Source organism: Chrysochloris asiatica, unplaced genomic scaffold, assembly GCF_000296735.1.
Source record: "Chrysochloris asiatica unplaced genomic scaffold, ChrAsi1.0 scaffold00440, whole genome shotgun sequence".
NCBI lineage: Eukaryota > Metazoa > Chordata > Mammalia > Afrosoricida > Chrysochloridae > Chrysochloris > Chrysochloris asiatica.
In genome coordinates, this window is record NW_006408958.1 from 1,226,369 (window position 1) to 1,247,262 (window position 20,894).

Consider the following 20,894-nt stretch of genomic DNA (forward strand, 5'->3'; position numbering starts at 1 on the left):
GCTGTGGGTTGGAACCAACTCTCTGGAAACCTTATACAGAGTTGCTGTGGGTTGGAACTGACTTGATGGCACTTAACAACAACAACAGCATTGAGGTCTATCATGTGTCATCTCCTGTAACCCTCACACCCACCTTATGAGGGAAATGAGGTAACGGAGGCTCAGAGAGGCAAGCCATTTGTCCAGGGTCACACGCAGGCCAGGAGCAGAGCTGAGGCTTGCCTGCAGTGGGCTGGTTTCTCAGGCCATGTGCTCAGCTTTAATTTCCCCACAGAATTCAGTTTCCGGGCCACAGAAGCTGGGAGTTGGAGTGGGAACAGTGGGCATCTAGGAGGCCCTTTGGATGCAGAGATTTTGCTGGCACCACCTGGCCAGCTTCCTCCTCAGCTCTGCCCTCCTCTGTGTCTTGGATCACGCACAACCTGGCTTTTTCTCCGAGTGTCCATTGCAGAGCTTCCTGCCCACACTCTAGATGATGCCTGGGCTGTAGCCTCAGCCTCAGTGGCAGGAGCAATAGGGAGGGTGGGGGTTGTGGCAAACTGGGGACCAGGTGCCCCATCTATAGGGAGCAGCCACCTCTCAGTGCCCCTCACTGCCATGATGTGGGACTGTGGGTCTAGTCTGCCAGACTTTCAAAAGAATAGCTGTTTTCATAAGATTTTCCATATTTAAATGTTGGCGCCTAATTCAAATTTTTAAAAATCTCATGGAGACAGCTAGAGAAAACAATGACAACAACAACAAAAAACAGAAAATAAATCAAAACAGTCAAGATCTTCAGGTCTGTTTGCAACTTCCGACCTACCCTATTTTATTTCACATGCCTGTCCAGAAGCCCCTGCTAGAGATGGAACGTGGAGTCTCAGGGAGGTGAAGTGACGCTTGCCCAAGATGGCAGAAGGAGAGGGGACTTAGGGCCACGACTTAGCCTTGGACTTCTCAGGCCTTCCCACTAGCCTTACCTGCTCCTTCCAGGCCCCTTGTTGGCTGTTAGCATGAGTCAGGAGCGTCTCTTTAAGGCCAGCTTCTGGATCATGCAGGGAAAGAAAGGCCACCGGCACCGTGACGCATCTCAAATGCTCTTTCTAAAGGGCACGTCTGCTGGAGAGGTTTCTGAGTGGACAGGACCAGAACCGTGCATGATCAAAGTCCAGCCACGACAATCTGGGATGTCCTATGTGAGCACAGAGAAGGGAGTGCTAGTTCTCTGGGCCCAGGAGCTCTGGTAGCGTAGTGGTTATGAATCGGTCTGCGAACCTCAGGGTCAGCTGTTTGAAACTACCAGCTGTTCCGTAGGAGAAAGATGAGGCTTTCTGCTCCTGTAAAGATTTACAGCCTCGGAAACCCTGTACAGGGTCGCTATGAGTCGAAACCGACTCCACGGCACATAACCACAACAACAACAAGTTTGATACCACCATTATTTACCTGCGGTGTTAGGAACTAGACTGGGGACTTTGCAGTCATTGTCCCATTTAACTTGCCCCCAAGAAAGTATGAAATCAGTAGTGCTAATTTCATTAAGTAGCTAGACAGACAGAGACTCAGGAGAGCTCAAGGAAGGGCCCAAGGCCAAATCCAGTCCTGCTTGACCAAGTCCTGGCGCTCTTTGTACCACAACAAGGGATAGCCCCATAAAGTGGTGGAAACACGTCTTTTCTGTCACTGCTGGGCAACATAATGGGGACTAGAGTGGTCTGTGAACCCAGGTGTGGACCCCACTTTTCTGGGCTTAAAAGAGGGGAAAGTCCTGGTGTGATGCTGTAGGATAACACAAAGTTTGGCGGTTCAAATTCACCAGCCAATCCTTGGAAACTTTGTACAGGATTGCTATGAGTCAGAACCAAATCAATGGCACTTAACAACAACAACACAAAAATGGGGAGCCACCTGAGACACAGTAAGCAGCCACACTCCTGCCCTGTGTGTTGATTAAGGTTTTGAGAGTCAGGGCTGTCTCTAAGGAGGAGCTGTGGAGAGACCAGGGAGTTTGAGTCCTGACCCTGCAGGACCTTGGGGGAGGTCCCTGTGCTACTCTGGGCCTCAGTTTCCCACTCAGCAATTCAGTGGATTCTCAAACAAGCTGCCTCCAGGCCAGATCCAGCAGCATGTTGATTGGTGTTTGAGTGGACCTCTCCTATGATCACAGACTGCTACTCAGCAGTCTGCACATCCCATTAGAGCAGCCAGTGAGGGTCTCCACTATGTCCCCAAGTCAACATCTAGAATGTTTTCTGACTCCTTAAAAGAAGATTCCTAGCATTGTGACTGGGGGCAAGCCCCTTGCCCGCTCTTGGCCTTTGTGGATGGGATGTGGGGCTGAGGGCAGACAAGATGGTTCTCAGGAAGAGCTCTTGGTTTGTTATGTCAACCTGGGCATATTTTGAGAGCTGAAGACCTTTCCTAAAATTATAAACATGGGGTAGTGTGGTGTTTGCTAGAACCGCTGGTCCCTGAACAAACTTGGTGACTGAAGAGTACTTCTCCCCTTGGTGTAGGATGAGGGTCGGTCCACACTGCTGCAGAATTTCAGGGGTAGAAATGACTTTAGACCTCTCGTGTGCTGGGCTACCAGCCCAAATGCTCACAGTGTTCGGTAGGAAGCATTAAGTAGTGAAGGGGGCTGGGTGAGGCTGTGCTGAATGGAAGTAGAAGCCGTTTGCGGGACAGCTGCAGTTCAGCCCCACATTGTCCTCACTGTGTGGGGGTGCAGGCCTACTACTGTTGCATCTACTCCTTTTGCAAATGAATCCAGAAATCTGGATTTTTTTATGTGAAGTCTTCTATTTTTAAATGTTGATAATGAATTCAGATATTTTTAAAATACTGTGTGGGCCAAACAAGACATTTCCGAGGGCTGGATTTGGCCTGGAGGCAGCTTTTTTGAGAATCCACTGATTTTTCTGAGTGGGAAACTGAGGCCCAGAGTAGTACAGGGGCCTCCCCTAAGGTCCTGCAGGGTCAGGACTCAAACTCCCTGGTTTCTCCACAGCTCCTCCTTAGAGCCAGCCCCGCCTCTCAAAACCTTAATCCCCATGCCTCTGATGGCTCCAACTTACTGCCCAGTCCCAGACATAAAGTTAGTGGGAGTTGGAAGGACCGTGCTTGGGGACAACGGCAAGTCCTCAGTGCTTGCTGGGCATGAGTTTTCTATCTGTAGCAAATGAGGGCTGGGGAGTCAGTGACCTCCAGTCGCCCCCCTGCATTCTTCCAGGTCTTTGGCCTTCTGCCCCAGCCCTGGGAGATTCCACCAACAGCAGTGGCACCAGGCTACTTCTAGCTCCCAGGCCAGGTAATTCTGTGAGCTGGGGTGTGCCTCCCAGCTCACAGCCAGCCACCACTGCACCGTGACAGATTGATTTGACGAATTCAACAGGTGGATTTCTTTTGAAATGCTATTGCTTCATGGGATTTCATATGATTTTGCAATAATTCCCCTCAGATCCCCACAAGAGTTTTGTTTGTCCAATGGTGAATATGCCCTTGTCCCAGCAATTCTAGTTCTCCTTGGTTAACAACAACAACAATCGTAACAGCTAACTCTTACATGGAGTCCTGGTGTGGTGCTGTAGGATCAGCAATGGACTGCTAACCACAAAGTTGGCGGTTCAAACCCACCAGCCACTCCTTGGAAACCCTATACAGGCTCATTATGAGTCAGAGCAGACTCCACAGCACTGCCTGGATTCTGTGCATTCTCCTAAGTACTTTAATCATCAACGAATTCATTTAACAGTCCATGAAGTGGATACAATATCTATCACCAACTTACAGGCGAAAAACCGAGGTTCAGTGAGTATGTGTCACCTGTCCAAAATCTCCCGTCCAGTACCTGTCAGAGCTTGGTCAACACAGCCTGTCTGTCTCAGAGTCCAAGATTCTCCAATCTCTACCTCATTGCCTCATATAATTTTCACGCTGCTGCCGAGTGCCATCGAGTTGGTTCTGACTCACAGCAACCCTGCAGAAAGTTTCCCAGGCTGTAATCTTTATGGGAGCAGGAAGCCTCATCTTTCTCCCACAGAGTAACTGGTGAATTCAAACTACTGATTTTGTGGTTAGCAGCCCAACACGTAACCCACGATGCTACCAGGGCTCCTTTATATAATGATCATGTTTTTGTTGTTGTGTGCTGGTTCCAACTCACAGCAATCCTGTATGGGGCTGCTGAGGAGCAGCTGATTTTTTTATTACTTTATTACGTACACTTTATTACTTACACAATGAAGAGCAGGAGAGTAGAGGCCGCTGGCGGGGGGAAGGCGGTGATGATGAGTTTGTCCACGCCCCAGTCCTCATAGCTCCCATCAGGCAGGTAGCAGCCGAAGGTGATGGGGATCTTTCGGGCCTTGAGCACCGTCGTGGCGATGAGCAAGGGGTCTGTCTCCCTCGCCAGCTCCACCATCACGGGGAACATACCACAATCTGGAGGGCTCCGGTGCCCAGCACGCAGGCTCGCACGTACTTGGTCATGTAGATCCTGGTTAGCCACTTTTGATTGGCCTGCGGTTGCCCCGCTGACAGAAGGATCTCTCCTGGCCCTCCTCCTCCACATCATCAAAGTCATTACCATTAACATTGTTCTCATTGTCTGACGTTTTATTCCCTGAAACTGTGAGGAAACCACCCAACCCCCAAAAGAGCGCACCTTCCCCACACCAGGCACCAAGTAGACATTGCACTTGCAGCAGCTGATGGCTTTAAACCACTGACCTTGTGGTTCATAGTCCAGTGATGAGCCTATAGCATCACACTAGGAGTCTATAACTGTTGTTGTTGTTAAGTGTCATCGAGTCGGTTCCCACTCATAGTGACCCGGCATAAGGTTTTTGAGGAGTGGCTGTTAAGCTTGAACCGCCGACCTGTAGTGCAAACCAACATTGCAGCCCAATGCATTAACCCACAGCGCCACACCAGGACTGTATTTGATTACTGTTGTTGTTAAGTGCCATTGAGTCGATTCCATAATTGCATTTTTTAGTAATAATAGTAATATTTAGCTTTCTTGTATACTTTCCAAGAGTCAGACTGATGGTTTTGACATACTGTCTTATTTAATTCTCATGATAAATCTAGTATGCCCATTTTTCAAATGAGGCAACTGAGGGACAGAGGATGAAGCTGTTCCCCAGCATATAGCCAAGAAATGGTGTCTGTGCAGGCCTACATCGTGTCTTATCAAGTAGGGCTCCAGAGTGCAATGGGAATCACTCTTGCAAACCCATCAATTCCATCAGTCTAGGGTCAGAGTTGGTGTCATGAAGCTGTTTTTTAAAAAAAGGCAAAAAGTACAGCTAACAGGATTAGCTGTCACTACACAGACCCTGCAACTGATGAGAAATCATTTTATTTCTTCTACCTCAGGAGGTCACTTATCCTCCGCTGCAAATCCAGCCATTAGCAGCAAGTTTTAGAGTCTTGGAACAATCATTCCTTCATTATTGAGCCTTTCTGACCTCACCAAAGCCAGACCCTGCCCCAGGCCTCCAGCCTCAGTCCTCTCTGTCTCCTTTTACTCACCTTGCGTGCATACCATGAGCATTGTGACAGCAGCAGGCACCACGCAGTGATTCCTGTTAAAATGATTCCCCCCACACCGTCCTTCTGTTTGTTAGACCCCCAACACCCACTGGCTGGTCACTGATTCAATTTTTCTTTAAATCGATTTGCTCTGTATACTTTTAAAAGGGAGGGTGGTTCTCAGATTTTGGCATGCATCAGCATCACGTGGTGGGCTTGTTAAAGCACAGCTTGGGTCCCTGTAAGAAACAGAAGTCCCCAAATAGTTCAAATGAAACCTTCCATGAAAGAGCTCCTAACAGCGGCGTGGGGAGGGCTGACCAAACTTGAGGCACCCAAAGGCTAGAAAACACTGAGGGGCTGTTACCCCCTCTAGGCCTGAAGGAGAAAAGGGCAGGACGGTATTCTGGAACCAGTGAGGGCTAACGCTGTGAGGATGACCCAGGGGAACTGTCGTCTCAGTTGGGCAGTAGAAGCTGCTGCCATTGATGTGGCTCAAAACAGGAGGGAGCAAAGAAGACATACTCTGACCTTCTCTCTTTCCACTGTTTCTGAACCCAATCAGAAGCCACAGGGGCAGGGAGTCTGGGCTATGCAGGAATCAGTCTCCTGGGACACAGAGTAGGGTATAGAGGAAAGAGGGTGGATGACCCAAGTTAAGGAAAGGGATGGGAGGATGGGGCAATATTAGATTACTAGCCCAAAAGAAAACTGTCCAAATATTTCTCCAGTCTGGCTAGGAATTGCTCAGGATTCAAAGCCGGAGGCTGACTTTTTTGTTCTAAAATAAGTTTTACAAAGATGTTAAGTACACAATAGCACCAAATAGGGACTTTTGATTGCTGTAATAAGAATGTTTTAAATAATTGAAACATGGATAGCTTTTTCACGGATTCAGACAATTTAGTGTTGTTCAGTACCACCTCTGCCTGTCAGGAAACAAATGTTGAGCTCTCACTTTCAGTGTTGTGCACCTTGGGGCATACCACCTCACATGGGACAGTGGTTAAGGGCTGCTGCTTGCAGGTAGGGGAAGGGGAGAGGGTGGTGTAAACTTCCCAGCACATCCAACCTGTCACAATGACCAGCGCAAGCCCACAGGCAACTAGTTGCTGGTGCTGGTACAAGGCACACAGGTAAAGGGTGGCCAGATCCCCACAATGTCAGCTGCACCTTCCTCTTTCCCTCCTCTTTACCTTTTTCTCTTTTGCCCCATATTTTCGTAGAAGACTTCATCCACTCCTGTGTCTACAGCTGCCATCTATTAGACAATAATAACAAATAGTAATGCCTGCTACTTGTCAGTGTCTGCAGATCTCTGTCTGGCCCCAGCTGCCTCGTGGGCATCCCTGCTGGGTGTTCACTGCTTCTGTAGAGCTGACTTGTCCAGAAGCAGCCTATCATACACCTTAGGGCCTTCCTTTCTCAGTGAAGAACTTCACCATCTGCTCAGAAATATGGCGCCACTGCGTTCATAAACCATTGTCCCATGCAGTCCACCCCTTAGATACGACCCGCTGCTCACTTGTTCTCACTCTTGTTGTCATGAACTGGACCACCATCTTCTCTTGCAGAGTGTGTGGCCAAAGTCATCATACGCTTCCTTTCTTTACAGTCAATTCTCAGCTCTCCCATGGAGCTAGCTCTAGAGTGTGACTTGTCCCCGCAGAGACAAAGGTCAGGGCGTGACTGGCTGGCCACTGACTGATGGCAGCTCATACAATGTCATGCGCCTTCAGAGCATCCTCATCTGCCTCTGCTACACGGATCAAGATCCGCTTCCTTGGCCTGGTTTCCTATTGCCTGTAAGACCCATCTTCTCCAACCTGTACTCCTCTTTATCCCACCTGTTAGCCGGCTGCATTCAGAATCGCTGAAAACCAAAGGACAACCCTTCCCACTCAGTGCCCATCCCCTCCTGGAATCCTGACTCTGGAAAGGTTTGGGATGTTGGAGAGCATCTTGAATGAGAGCTTTAGCCAGGGAGCCCCATGCCCTACACCGAGACTGGCCATAGTGAACAGTTCAAGGATGAAGAGAGATATGATTTCACAGTGGCCTGGTGTGGTTAATGCGCCAGACTGCAAAACCAGCTCACTAGCTGCTCCTTGGAAACCCTATACAGGGTCGCTATGGGTCAGGACCAACTCGATGGCACTTCACAACAACAACAACTCTGTCCTGCCAGATGATACCCTCTGCTCAGAATAGTTTCTCAAGCAGAGAGACCTGGGCTCCAATCCAGACTGTAACACTTTCTGACTGTATAGATTGCTTGCTTGCTGAATCCTCTGCACCTAAGCATCCTCATCTGTGACATAGATGATATGTTGCTGCCTTCCAGCGTTATTATGAGGCTTTAGGGAGATAAGGCGCATGGGCACGTGTGTCTGACCCTGAAGGGCAGACTTGTGTGTAAGTGGTTTACAAAGGAAACACTCCCAGGGGAGACTGATACCAGAACTAGAACTGCGAAAGCCAGGCAGGACAGGGGACAACCTCAGGCCAGGTCCCAGGGAGCTCTACAGTGTGCGTTGTCCTAGCAAAGACAGCAGAGGGAAATGCAAGTTCTCAGGCCCTTTCTGAATGAAGATGGGCTTCAGCTATCCAAAGGCAATCCTCCAAAGACAGAAACACTAACACGAGATCCAAGGAGATTGGGTGGTGAACCAACGTTGTCAATTATAACTTAGCACATTATCAAGACTGAATAGCTGTTGGTCCTTGTTGTGACTGTTGATATTATTAGCATAACAACAATGATTATTATTCATTTCCTTGGTGAGGGTGGGCTGAAACTTTAAGACTGATGTTCCTGAGCCCAGTGAAAGACAAGGGAATTAATCTAGTGGGAATGGGACGCATAGCCCCAGCCAGGCATCTAAAATACTAGTCCTGTTTCTCTGTGGTTAACGTACTTCTGGAGCATAGCAACCTCCATGCCCCCCTCTCCTATCGGGTACGCAACACTGGAGGGGAGGTGGGGCAGAGGTTTGGCCCAGGGCCCATATGGGCAGGGATGAGAGCCCCCATTGGGCTTGAGATTAGGAACAGGGGAGGCAGCTGAGTCAGTGGTCAGCACCCTGGTGAGGGACCTCTACCAGCCCTGGAGGGGGGCACCAGGAGCAAAGGCTGCCCTGAGGGTGGGATGCCATGGAGTCTGTGACTCATCACCCTCCAACTCAGCCCTGACACCTCCCCTCTGGTGTGGCCCAGCCCACCCTACAGTTCTTCTTCCTTCCCTGCAGCTGGTGGGCTTTGTCCCATTGTAGGCTGTGAGTGTGTAGTGCCAGGGGGTGTTTTAACATAGCTAGGCTGCCAAGAGTACATTATTCTCATACAGAAATCCTAAATATTGCCCAGGGGATGGGATATTTTTGTAACCAAAAGAAAAAGGGGAAGGGGGTCCCAAAGCTCTAGAAGCCCCATTGTTCTGAGGTTGATGATAGTGGGTATTTCAAAATCTGAAGCCTCCAAACTCTGAATTTACTGTTTGTTTGCTTTATTCAATAAATAGAGTTCAAAATTATTTATTGGTTGTCACCATGGTATTCCAGGTAGAAGAAACAGCCTATGCAAAGACAGAGAGGTAGGCAAGGACATGCTTGACAGCTTCTAAGAAAGTATAACCTGAAGATCAGGATTTGGTTGCAAGTGATCGAAATTCGATCTCACACCGACTTAGGCAAAGACAAAGAGCTAACTGGTTCATATGACTGAATGAACAAGGGATGGCTTCAGGCATGGCTGGATCTAGGGGCTCAAACAATATTATCAAGGCACAATTTTCCTCCGTTTCTGGGCTCTGCCTTCCCTACCATTGGCTTGACTCTCAGGACGGCTCTTGACATCCAGTGACTCAGTGAACTCCATCCTTACATTCTCCCAGCCTCAAGCCCAATGGAAAGAGTTCTCTTTCCTAATCATAGGAAAAATCCTGTGGCTGAATCTCATTGAACTGGCCCCCTAGAGTGTGGGTCCAACTTGAGCCATGTGATTAGTGTGGCTTGGGAGGTAAGCCATGTGGATGAGTTCCTACTTCCTTACGTCGTCCATGCTACCCTTAAAAATTTTTTTTCAGAATTTGTTATGTTCTTCCACAATTTTATTTCTCCCTCTAGCCTGGATTAGCTCAAACCCAAGACTCTGGGCTCCATTTCCAGGCACCACTGGATGTACCTTCTGTATAACAACTGGAAAGATATCTTCCATGAATCGAGCTCTCCCTCTGTGCTAGGCACAAATTTCTCATAGTGCAATGTTATACTGAATCCTCATGCATCATTGGACTACTGAGTCAAACATCCCTGAGAGCTAACTACCCAGCTCTGGACCTCTGTGGATATGAAACACATTTCCTTATTGTTGACTTGGATTTTGTTAGGTTCTCTGTTACCTGAAGCTATAAGAACCCCCAGCTTACAATTCATTCTTACTTTCAGCGGATGTCTTAGTCTGGGTTTTCTAGAGGAGCAAAACCAGTGAAGTGTATATAAATATACATCAAGAGAGATAAACTTTATGGGAATGGCTCATGCACCTATGGGGACTTGCATGTTCCAAATCCCTGTGTCAGCTGGCTGGCTGAAGGTTTCTTTGTTGGCTAGCATGATTGTAGGGGCTAGCAAATCCAAAGCCTACAGGTCAGGTAGCAGATGACAGATGTCTGCAGGCTTATTTCCCTAGAATCACAGGTCAGGAGAGAATAGAGTGCGGGGTGGAGAAATAGAACAAACTTTACCAGAATGTCCATTTATGGACTGCAGACAGCCACGCCTCCAAGGAAACTCCACTCTCACTTCAGATCATAAAATGGAATGTGATTACCATCTGGCAAACCACTGACACGTAACATTAGTTATCACAGTGGGCAATGAAATTTTTACCTGACCTGTACCCTGAGGTGGTTGTTATTATTATCCCCATTTTATAGATGGGAAAACTGAGGCATAGAGAGACTCATTCCTGAACCACTGGCTAAAGTTAGGAGGGATGTGGAGCTCCAAATGGCCATATCGGAGTTACACACCCAAACATAGATTCCTGGTGTGGTTACTGTGCTGAACTGCATGTCAGTTTCTCGGTCCGTGGCTCAAGCCCATCAGCTCTTCCTAGGAAACCCTATGCAGGGTCACTATGAGTTGGAATTGACTTGATGGCACTTACCAACAATAACAACAACTAAACATGGAGCCACGATGAGGTTAGCCTCAACTGAACCACATAGAATGAGAGAGGGCATGGAGAAGAGGAAAGAATTTAACACATACCCCATATGTTGTTGTTGTTGTTAGGTGCCATCGAGTCAGTGCCAATTCATAGTGACCTTATGCACAGCAGAATGAAACACTGTCTGATCCTGGGCCAACCTCACTATTGTTGCCACACTTGAGCCCACTGATGCTGCCACTTGGCCAATCCATCTCGCTGCAGTCTTCCTCTTTTTCTCTGACCCTCCACCTTACCAAACATGATATCCCTCTCCAGTGACTGTTCCCTTCTGACAATAGGTCTGAAGTATGAGAAGCGAAGTTTGGCCATCTTGGCCTCCAAGGAGCACTCTGGCTGTACTTCTTCCAACACAGATCTGTTTGTTCTTTTGGCAGCCCATGGCACTTTCAATATTCTCCTCCAACACCATAACTCAAATGCGTTGATTCTTCTACGGTCTTCCTTATTCACTGTACAGCTTTCGCATGCATATGAGGTTAATGAAAATACCATGGCTTGGGTCACAGGAACCTTAGTCCTCAAGCTGACATCTTTGCTCTTCAACACTTTAAAAAGGTCTTGTGCAGCAGATTTGCCTAATGCAGTATGTTGTTTGATTTCTTAACTGCTGCTTCCGTGAGTGTTGATAGTTGATCCAAGAAGAATGAAGTCCTTGACAGGGTCAATCTTTTCTCCATTGATAAGAATGTTGTTTATTGGTCCAGTGGTAAGGATTTTTGTTTTCTTTACATTGAAGAGTAATCTATACTGAAGGCTGTGGTCTTTGATCTTCATCAGTAAATATTTTAAGTCCTTTTCACTTTCAGCAAGCAAGGCTGTATCATCTGCAATATCCAGATGATGCCCCATAAACTAGGTTGCAAATAATGGTAACCTAATTTAGACCAATGGAGTCTGGTGTGGCTCTGTGGGTTAATGCACTAGACTGCAAAGCCATTTGAACTGCAAGGTCAGAGGTTCAAGCTCACTAGCTGCTTCTCAGAAACCCTAGACAGGGTTGCTATGGGTCAGAACTGACTCAACGGCACTTAACAACAGCAACAATTTAGACCAATTTGAAGGAAAAGGAGCCGTGCTGGCTCATGGGATACAAGAAAGGTTTAGCAGTCAGACCACTGGCAGGACACACTCACCTTCTTATCTGAGCTTCTCTCTCTTTGTCGGCTTCCACGTTTCCAAGCCAGATTCCGTGAGAAGGGCTTTGATTGAGCAGGAGGGCAGGATCCCATTCGGACAGGGGAGCTCCTGAAAGTACCACAAGATTGAAGCAGTGGTGGTTTCTAGAAAAAGAGTGGGGCAAGTTTGTTGCTAGTTGCCATTAAGTTGATTCCCCCTCATGGTGATTTATGTACAAGAAGGAAATGTTGCCTAGTCTTGGCTTACCTTCATGATCCTGCATGTGTTTGAGTCAACTGTTGTGACGATTATCAGCAGATTGACTCCTTGAAATTGTATCCAGTGGGGCAAGGTATTGGCCACACAAGAATTTAAGTGTCCTCTGAGGGACAAGTATGTGTATGTTTGGGATGCTTATACCGGCAGGTAACAAAGAATTGGACATAAACCAGCTTAACTTAAAATGGGGAAATCTCTCCCATATAAAAAAGAAGTTCCGATAGGATGGCTCTCAGAGCTCTTTAATGGTCTAATGATGTCATCGCTCCATCATTCTGCTCAGCACCCAAAGTGTTAGCTCCGTCCTAAGGTCAGTGGCCTGCAAGGTCATATACTGGCTTCCATCTACCAGGTGAGGGAGCCCAGAGTCATGGGATGAGAGTTCTTCCCTCCGTGGCACTCTGGACCCAGAGAATCTCATGCTCCAGTTGACTTAAGCTCAGGTTTCTGAGCCAGTCATTGTTTGAGAGGATGGGGCACCAAGATTTCCTTAGATTAGTTAAGACCCACCCCTAGAACTGAGGTCTGTTCTAAAATGACTTTCTTCCTCTAATGGGTCTAGCTAGATGGAGTGGACACATCTCATCTCATGGCCTTTTTGCCTTTGTCACACAGGGGTCCTGTGGCTGTCAGTGGTCTCCGAGGTGCTCTATATTCTCCTGCTGGTGGTTGGCTTCAGCCTCATGTGTCTTGAACTCTTCCACTCCAGCAGTGTCATTGATGGGCTCAAACTCAATGCCTTCGCAGCCGTCTTCACGGTGCTCTCAGGTAAGGCTGTGGGCCTCGGACCAGTAGCCAGAGACATGGGTTGGACTTAGAGAGCAGACCAAGAGGATGCCAGGTCTAGGTGCTTCCAGCCATGGAAAAAGCCAGGCACTGGAGACAACCTTGGGTTAAGCTCTGGTGTATCTACTAGGTGTGACCTTCTCTGTTCTGAACCTCAGTTTTCTCATTTGTAAGATGGGGGGGGGGTGTCTTTTTTTTTTTTTAAATGTTTTATTGTGAATTATGTGATAGTTTACGTGGGAGAACATCAGTTTTATATTCATCCTATCGTATATCGTTTCATTGCCATGGTTACAATCCCCACCATGCATATCAACCAACCAAAGGGTATACCCTGCAAACCTGCCCCTCCCCTGCATCTCCCCCAGTTGTCAGCACACAGCCCCTCTGATGAGGGGGGGGGTGTCTTTTATACACTCCTTCCACAAGTATTTAAGGAGCCTCTATCATGTGGCAGGCAAGGTCAGCAGTTCAAATTCACTAGCCACTCCTCAGAAATACTGGGTTGCTATGAGTCAGAACTGACTTGATGGCATTTAACAGCAACATCCTTATGTGTCGAGTTCTGGGGTTACAGTAATGGACAAAAGCAGACAGTCCCAGCCTTCACGGAACTTAAGACTTGGAGGGAGGTAGATTAGCTGGAGATGTATTTGGTTTGGGGTGTGAGGGAGCGGGAGGCTGCTGTGCAGAACTAAACAGAAGGTGGTGTCCTTCACAGAGATGTATCAGTGGAGGAGGAGCCTATTTGGGAGGCGGTCCCTAACACATCTGCTTTAGCTTTTGAAGCATCAAAATGGAGGATACCGCATAGGAAGTTGGACAAACAAACATATCTGGGTTAAGGGGTGGGCAGGGCAGATATCTTGGAGAAAGGCCAAAGAGTCAAGGATTTTGAAGGTTTTATGAAGAATCATATAGATTTTATTATACAAGAAGGTCAACAGCATCATTTTCATCAGGGAGGTGGAGACAGAAGACCCCAAGAAAAAGGCATTGGATTTAGTGGCTGGATGCTCAGAGCACAGTTTCAGCAGGTCGCGGTCATATGGGGTTTAGCAGGGTGTGTGCCAGAAGAGAGTAAAAGGAGCCTGTAAACTTTTAAGTTCAGGCGGCCTGACAGACAAAGTGGTGGTTTGGCTGTGTCAGACATCCCTTCCTAAAAAGCCACATGTAAATTAAATCTCTATAAATCTAATCCTATTCTGTAGGCACTGGAAGAACGCTCTATGTAATGAAATGGAAACAGTTCACCTTTTGGTAAGGGAAATAAGTGCCCACTCATTGAGGTATATATATATATATATATATATATATATATATATATATAACAGAGGGGTCTCTCAAGGGATGTTGTTGTTAACTCGGTTCCAACTCATAGCGACCCTGTTTCCAAGGAGCTGCTGGTGGGATTCAACTGCTGACCTCTCAGTTAGTAGTCCAGACTTTATCCTATAGTGTCTCACCAGGACTCCTCAAAGGATAGCTGAATTCAAGAAAGGATGGTAAGCAAACAGAATCCTTCAATACACTGCCGACAAGAGTCACACCTTACAAACAAAGACAAAATTAAACTAAAAATGAGCATGTGGAGAAAATATGTCAAGCAAATAGCAATCAAAAATGAGCAGGAGTGGCAATATTAAGCTCTGATAAAATAGACTTTAAGGCAAAACTAAGCATGTTGTTGTTGTTGTGTGCCGTGGAGTCGGTTCCGACTCATAGCGACCCTGTACAGGGTTTCCGAGGCTGTAAATCTTTAAGGGAGCAGAAAGCCTCATCTTTCTCCCGCGGAACAGCTGATAGTTTCGAACTGCTGACCTTTCATAAGAGACAAAAAAAGAATATTCTCTCGTGATTAAAGGCTCCTTTGAACAAGAGGACATAGCCATAATAAATATCTATGTTCCCAGTGGAAGAGCCTCAAAATATATAAGTCAGACTCTACTAGAATTGAGTGTAATGTTAAGCAATAGACTGCTAAGTACAGGGTCACTATGGGACAGAACTGACTCGATAGCACTCAACAACAACACCAACAATAGAACTAAAAAGAAAGAAATAGACAATTCCACAGTTGTAGTAGGAGATTTTAACACATCATTTTCGATGAATGACAGAGCAACTGGAAAGAAACTCAACAAAGGCACAGAAGCACTGAACAACACAATCAACCAACTTGACCTCATAGACATACAGAGCACTCAACCCAACAATAACACAATAGTCAGTCTTCTCCAGTGCACGTGGAACACTCTCCAGAATAGACCATACGTTAGGCCACAGAGTAAAGCTCAATAAAATATAAACTATTACAAAGCATCTTCTCAGATCACACCACTATAAAATTAGATATCAACAACAGGAAGATCAAGGGTGTGGGGGGATCAAATGCATGGAAATTGAATAACTCCTGGGTAGTTAAAGAAATGAAAAAAAAATGAAATGAAAAATTTCTTGAATCAAATGAGAATGAAAACACTACATACGCAGCAAACCACAGCTTGGGATCCATCAAAAGCAGTGCTCAGAGGGCAATTTATAGCAATAATAATAATATATACATTAAAAAAAAAAGGAAACAAAAGCACATTAACACAACATCTCCAACAATTAGAAAAAGACCAGCAAAGTTAAGCCTACAGTCACCAGAAGAAAAGAAATAATAAAGATTAGAGCAGAAATAAATGAGATAGAATACAGATAAAACAATAGAAAGACTCAACAAGACAAGGAGGTTTTTTTTTGGTTTTTTCCCCAAAGGATTAATAAAAGCAACAACCATTGGCAAATCTAACAAAAGAAAAGAAGAAGATGCAAATAACCTGAATAAGAAATGAACCAACAGAAATAAGAAGTATCATAACAGAATACTATGAAGAATTGTACTCCAACAAATTTGAAAACCTAGAAGAACTAGATACATTTGTAGAAACATACCTAAACTAACATAGACCGAAGTAGAAATCTTGAACAGACCTAAAAACAAAAGAAGAAATTCATCAAGTCATTAAAAAAAACTCCCAATAGTAAACCAGTTTGGGCCCAGGTGGTTTTAGTGGTGAATTCTACCAAGTGTTCAGAGAAGAGCTAACACCAATTCTACTCTAATTATTCCAGAATGCAGAAAAGGATGGAGAGCTCCTGAATTCATTCTGTGAAACATGCATAACTCTGATACCAAAACCAGGCAACAACATCACTAAGAAAGGAAATTACAGAGTAATATCCCTCATGAACATAGATGCAGAAATTCTCAACAGAATCCTAGTCAATAGTATCTAACAAGATGTCCAAAAAAAGGCATCATGACCAAATGGGATTCATATCAGGTACTCAGAGATGGTCCACTCTTAGATAAATGATCAATGTAATCCACCACATAAGTAAAGCAAACGGGGGGAGGGAGGGAGGAGAACATATGTTTGTATCTGTTGATACAGAACAGGCATTTGACAAAATCCAACACCTGTTTAAGATAAAAAGCAACTCAACAAATTAGGAATAGAAGGGGAATTCCTCAACATAATTAAGGGCATATATACAAAACCAACAACCAACATCACTCTCGGTGGAGAGAAACTGAAACCATTCCCCTTGCAAACAGGAACCAGACAAGATTGCCCTTTATCACTACTTTTATTCAATACTGTCCTGAAAGTCTCAGCCAGAGCTATAAGACACAAAAGGGAAATTAAACACAGCAAAATTGGAAAAGAAGAAGTAAAACTCTCTTTATTTGTAGATGATATGATTCTATACTTAGAAAACCCCAACAACTCAGCACAAAAACTGTTGGACCTCATCAAAAGATTCAGCAAAGTGTCAGGGTACAAGATCATATCCATTGGATTCCTTTATACCAATACAGAGAACTCGGAAAAGGAAATCAGGAAAGCAATACCACTTGTAATAACTACTCAAAAGATGAAATACTTAGGAATAAATCTAACCAGAAAAACAAAAGACCTATACAAAGAAAAAGGAGCTCTGGTAGCGTTGTGGTTATGAGTCAGGCTACTAACCTCTAGGTCAGCTAGTTTGAAACTACCAGCAGTTCCAATGGAGAAAGATGAGGCTTTTTGCTCCTGTAAATATTTACATCCTTAGAAATCCCTAATAGGGTCACTCTGAGTCAGAAGTGACTCCACGGCACACCACCATACAAAGAAAAGGACAAAATACTGCTCCAAGAAACCAGGAGACCTACAAAAATGGAAGAATATACCATGCTTGTGAACAGGAAGGCTTAACATTGTGAAACTGTCAATACTACCCAAAGCAATCTATAGATACATGGAATCCCAATCTAGGTTCTAACAGCATTCTATACAGAGATAGAAAGACTCATCATCAACTTCATGTGGAAAGGAAAGAGACCCCACATAAGCAAAGCATTACTAAAATAGAAAAACAAAATAGGAGTCCTCTCACATCCCAAACTCAAAACCTGCCTACTACACAGCCACAGTAATCAAAACAGCTTGCTACTGGTAAATGAAAGGCATACAGGTCAACGGAGCAGAATTGAGAACCCAGAAGTAAAGCCTATGCTCAGCTGACCTTTGACAAAGGATCAAATACATTAAATGAAAAGAGAAAGTCTCTTCAACAAATGGTTCTGGCAAAATTGGAAATCCATTTACAGAAGAATGAAACAAAACCCATATCTCACACCATATACAATAGTGAACTTAACATTGATTGAAAACCTAGAACTATCAAAATCATCAAAGAAATAGGGACAAACTTAGGTGGTCTGATTCATCGCATTAATACACTATCAAACATAACTGAAAACACATAAACATCAGAAGACAAAATAGATGACTGGAAACTCCTAAAACTTAGACAGTTAATGTGCATCAAAAGATTTTACTAAAAGAGTAAAAAGAAAGCCGCAGACTGAGAAAAGACTTATAGCAATAGCATATCAGACAAAGTACTACAAATGTTCTATACATTTTAGACAGTAGTACTTAGTCTGGTATGATATTTCTATTTCCAACCTTCTGAGAAAGTGAGATTTCATTTTCCACAGCGGCTGCACCATTTTACAGTCCCACCAGCAGTGTAGGAGGGTCCGGGTCTCTCCACACCCTTGTCAGCATTTGACATTGCAATAAGAAGGTAAATAATCCAATTTAAAAAATGGGCAGAGGACATAAACAGACACGTCACTGAAGAAGACATTGAGGTGGCCAACAAGCATATGAAGAAAAATGCTCACGATCACTAGCCATTAGATAGAGAGATGCAAATCAAAACAACAATGAGATATCATCCCATCCCAGCACTAATAGTAAAATTAAAATAACAAACAAAACAGAAAAAAGCAAATGCTGACAAGGGTGTAGAGAGACCTGGACCCTCCTACACTGCTGACGAGACTGTAAAATGGTGCAGCCGCTGTGGAAAACGGAATCTCACTTTCTCAGAAGGTTGGAAATAGAAATATCATATGACCCAGCAATGTGTCTACTTTGGTATATATCCTGAAGAAATAAGAACCATGACACATACACATATTTACACACCCATGTTCATTGCCACACTCTTCACAATAGCAAAAAGATGGAGACAGCTTAGATGCCCATCAGTAGAGGAATGATTGAACAAACTTTGGTACAGGCACAAAATGGATTAATATGCAACACTGAAGAATAATGAATCTGCAAAACACTGCTTAACATGGAGGAATCTGGAGGACATTATGTTCGGTGAAACCAGTTGGTTACAAGCAGTCAGATATTGTATGAGACAACTACTGTAAAAAGTCAAGAAAAGTTTACTATACTATAATAAGCTTTCTGTGATGGTCACAATGGATGGGAAGGAAGAGAGAATTATTCACTGGATAGTGTAGATGTGCTAACTTGGTCGACAGGGAAGCCAGTTAAAAAGAAAATGAAAGGAAAAAAACAAGAAAAGGAAGTTTCTTTCTTCTTTTTTGTCTGTTTGTGTTTTTTTTCCCCCCATATACTCGAAGGAAAACAGAACATAAGTGTATACTTATTTTTGGACAAACCATTGTGAACTGTCCCACAAATTAATAAAGGGAAAGTAAAGACGTGGGTTAAAAATGGAACAGAAAGGAGAGAGAAAGATTTGGGAATGGAGTGTATGGTTGTGTAGCTGGATTGTACATGTAAAAATGGTTGAAATTTTAAAAAGGAAGAATAAAATATAGCACATACTATAGATCAAAACATGGGTACTGTGTCGTTCCTAGGGTATGGGGAATCTCAAAGTAATTGAAAAGAAAAGGAAAGGAAAACATGACAGTTCTCATTTTTGAGCCCTACGCACCCCAGTCCCTGTTTATTCTTCTTGTCCTCATTTATTCATTTACTCAGCCAACATTCACGAGGATTTGCTGGGTCTCCTGAATCAGTTCACATGGACGTATCCTCTGCCCAGGTTGGGAGAATGGAAGAAAAACAGACTCAGTCCTTACTCTTCATGAAGTTTTCAGTCTGTCACAAAGCCCGGCATCTCAAATAATCATAACGTGACATGCTGATCTGGATAAACCGGGTGTGGCAACATTTGTGGAAGAAGAGCACCCACATTTGCCAAGGGAGTTGGGGTAGGTAGGGAGGGGTTGGAAAAGGCAACATTTGAGCTGAGATTTGTAAATCAAGTGTTTGCTTGTTGGGAGACTTGGGGAGGAGATTCCAGGTGCAGAGAAGAGCATGGACAAAGGCGTAGAGGTGTGAGGAAGGAGGCCTTCGACTAGTTCAGAGTGGCGGAGTAAGGAGAGTACTGGTACCGAGAGATGAGGCTGCAGAGCTGGCTGAGAGTCTCACTGCTTTGCAGAGGTCTTGGATTGTACCACGTAGGTGAGAGGAAGGCAAGAGGAGATGTGATCAGTGGTCAGTTTTGCACTTTAGAATGATCTCTCTGGGTTCAGGGTGGAGGATGGATGGAGAGGAGTCAAGAGTAGAAGTCAGGAGAGGCAGTCGAGGGACCATTAAAAAGATAGAGAAAATCTAGGTCAAGGGTTCCTTACTGCAAGTCCACAAAATTCAGGGCATTCACAAATGTGGATGGGGAAAAAAATAACATTCTTATTTCCCTAAGTTCTAACTGATATTTCACATTGTCTCAAACATGAATAGAGGCAACAAACCAGTCGTGGGCAAAGTACCTATGATGGAATTGCCAATGTTGTTGTTGTTAAGTCTCTCGAGTTGGTTCTGACCCATAGCAACTCTATGTAGGGTTTCCGAGGAGCAGCTAGTGAGCTTGAACCACTGACCTTGTAGATCAAACCGACTTTGCAGTCCAGCGCATTAACCCACTATACTGTTGTTGCAGAGTCCTGGCGTGGCACTGTAGGTTAATACTTTGGACTGCAAAGTCGGTTTGAACGGCAAATTTGGTGGTTCAGGGTCATCAGCTGCTCCTCGGAAACCCCATATAGGGTCACTATAGGTCAGAACTGACTCGACAGCACTTGACAACAACAACAACAACAACAACTGTTGTTGCAGGTATCTGGAAATGTACTCTTTCAAATGTACAATGTTTGCTAAAGACTCTACTGCACCTTGTCACCTAATGTGGTAAAGAAGTACGACCAGAATGCTCAGTAGAAGTGAGAACGGTGAGACTTGGTCCCACATACTTTGGGCATGTTCTCAGGAGGGGCCAATCCCTGGAGAAGGACAAGAACATCATGCTTGGTAAAGTGGAGAGTCAGCAAAAAGGAGGAAGATACTCAAGGAGATGGATAGGCACTGTGTCTGCAACAATGGGCTCAACCACAAGAACCATTGTGAGGAGGACGCAGGACCAGGCAGTGTTTTGTTCTGTTGTGCATGGGACCATTATGAGTCGGAACGGCACCTAACAATAACAACAGAAGAAGCACACATGTTACTATGTCACATTGTGTTCTAATGTTTTTCTAACAGTAGTTCAATCTAGTTGGCATCCTATATCATGTTACATATTTT

At 44.9% G+C, this 20,894-nt stretch overlaps 1 protein-coding gene across 1 annotated transcript in view; it reads left to right on the top strand.

The window, feature by feature from the left end:
- GSG1L (GSG1-like) overlaps nucleotides 1-20,894 on the top strand; it is a 336,620-nt gene that overhangs the window by 222,264 nt on the left and 93,462 nt on the right. The window contains exon 3 of the mRNA XM_006877058.1: nucleotides 12,763-12,915. Within this exon, the coding sequence (XP_006877120.1) occupies nucleotides 12,763-12,915 (153 nt within the window). The remainder of the gene's footprint in view (nucleotides 1-12,762; nucleotides 12,916-20,894) is intronic.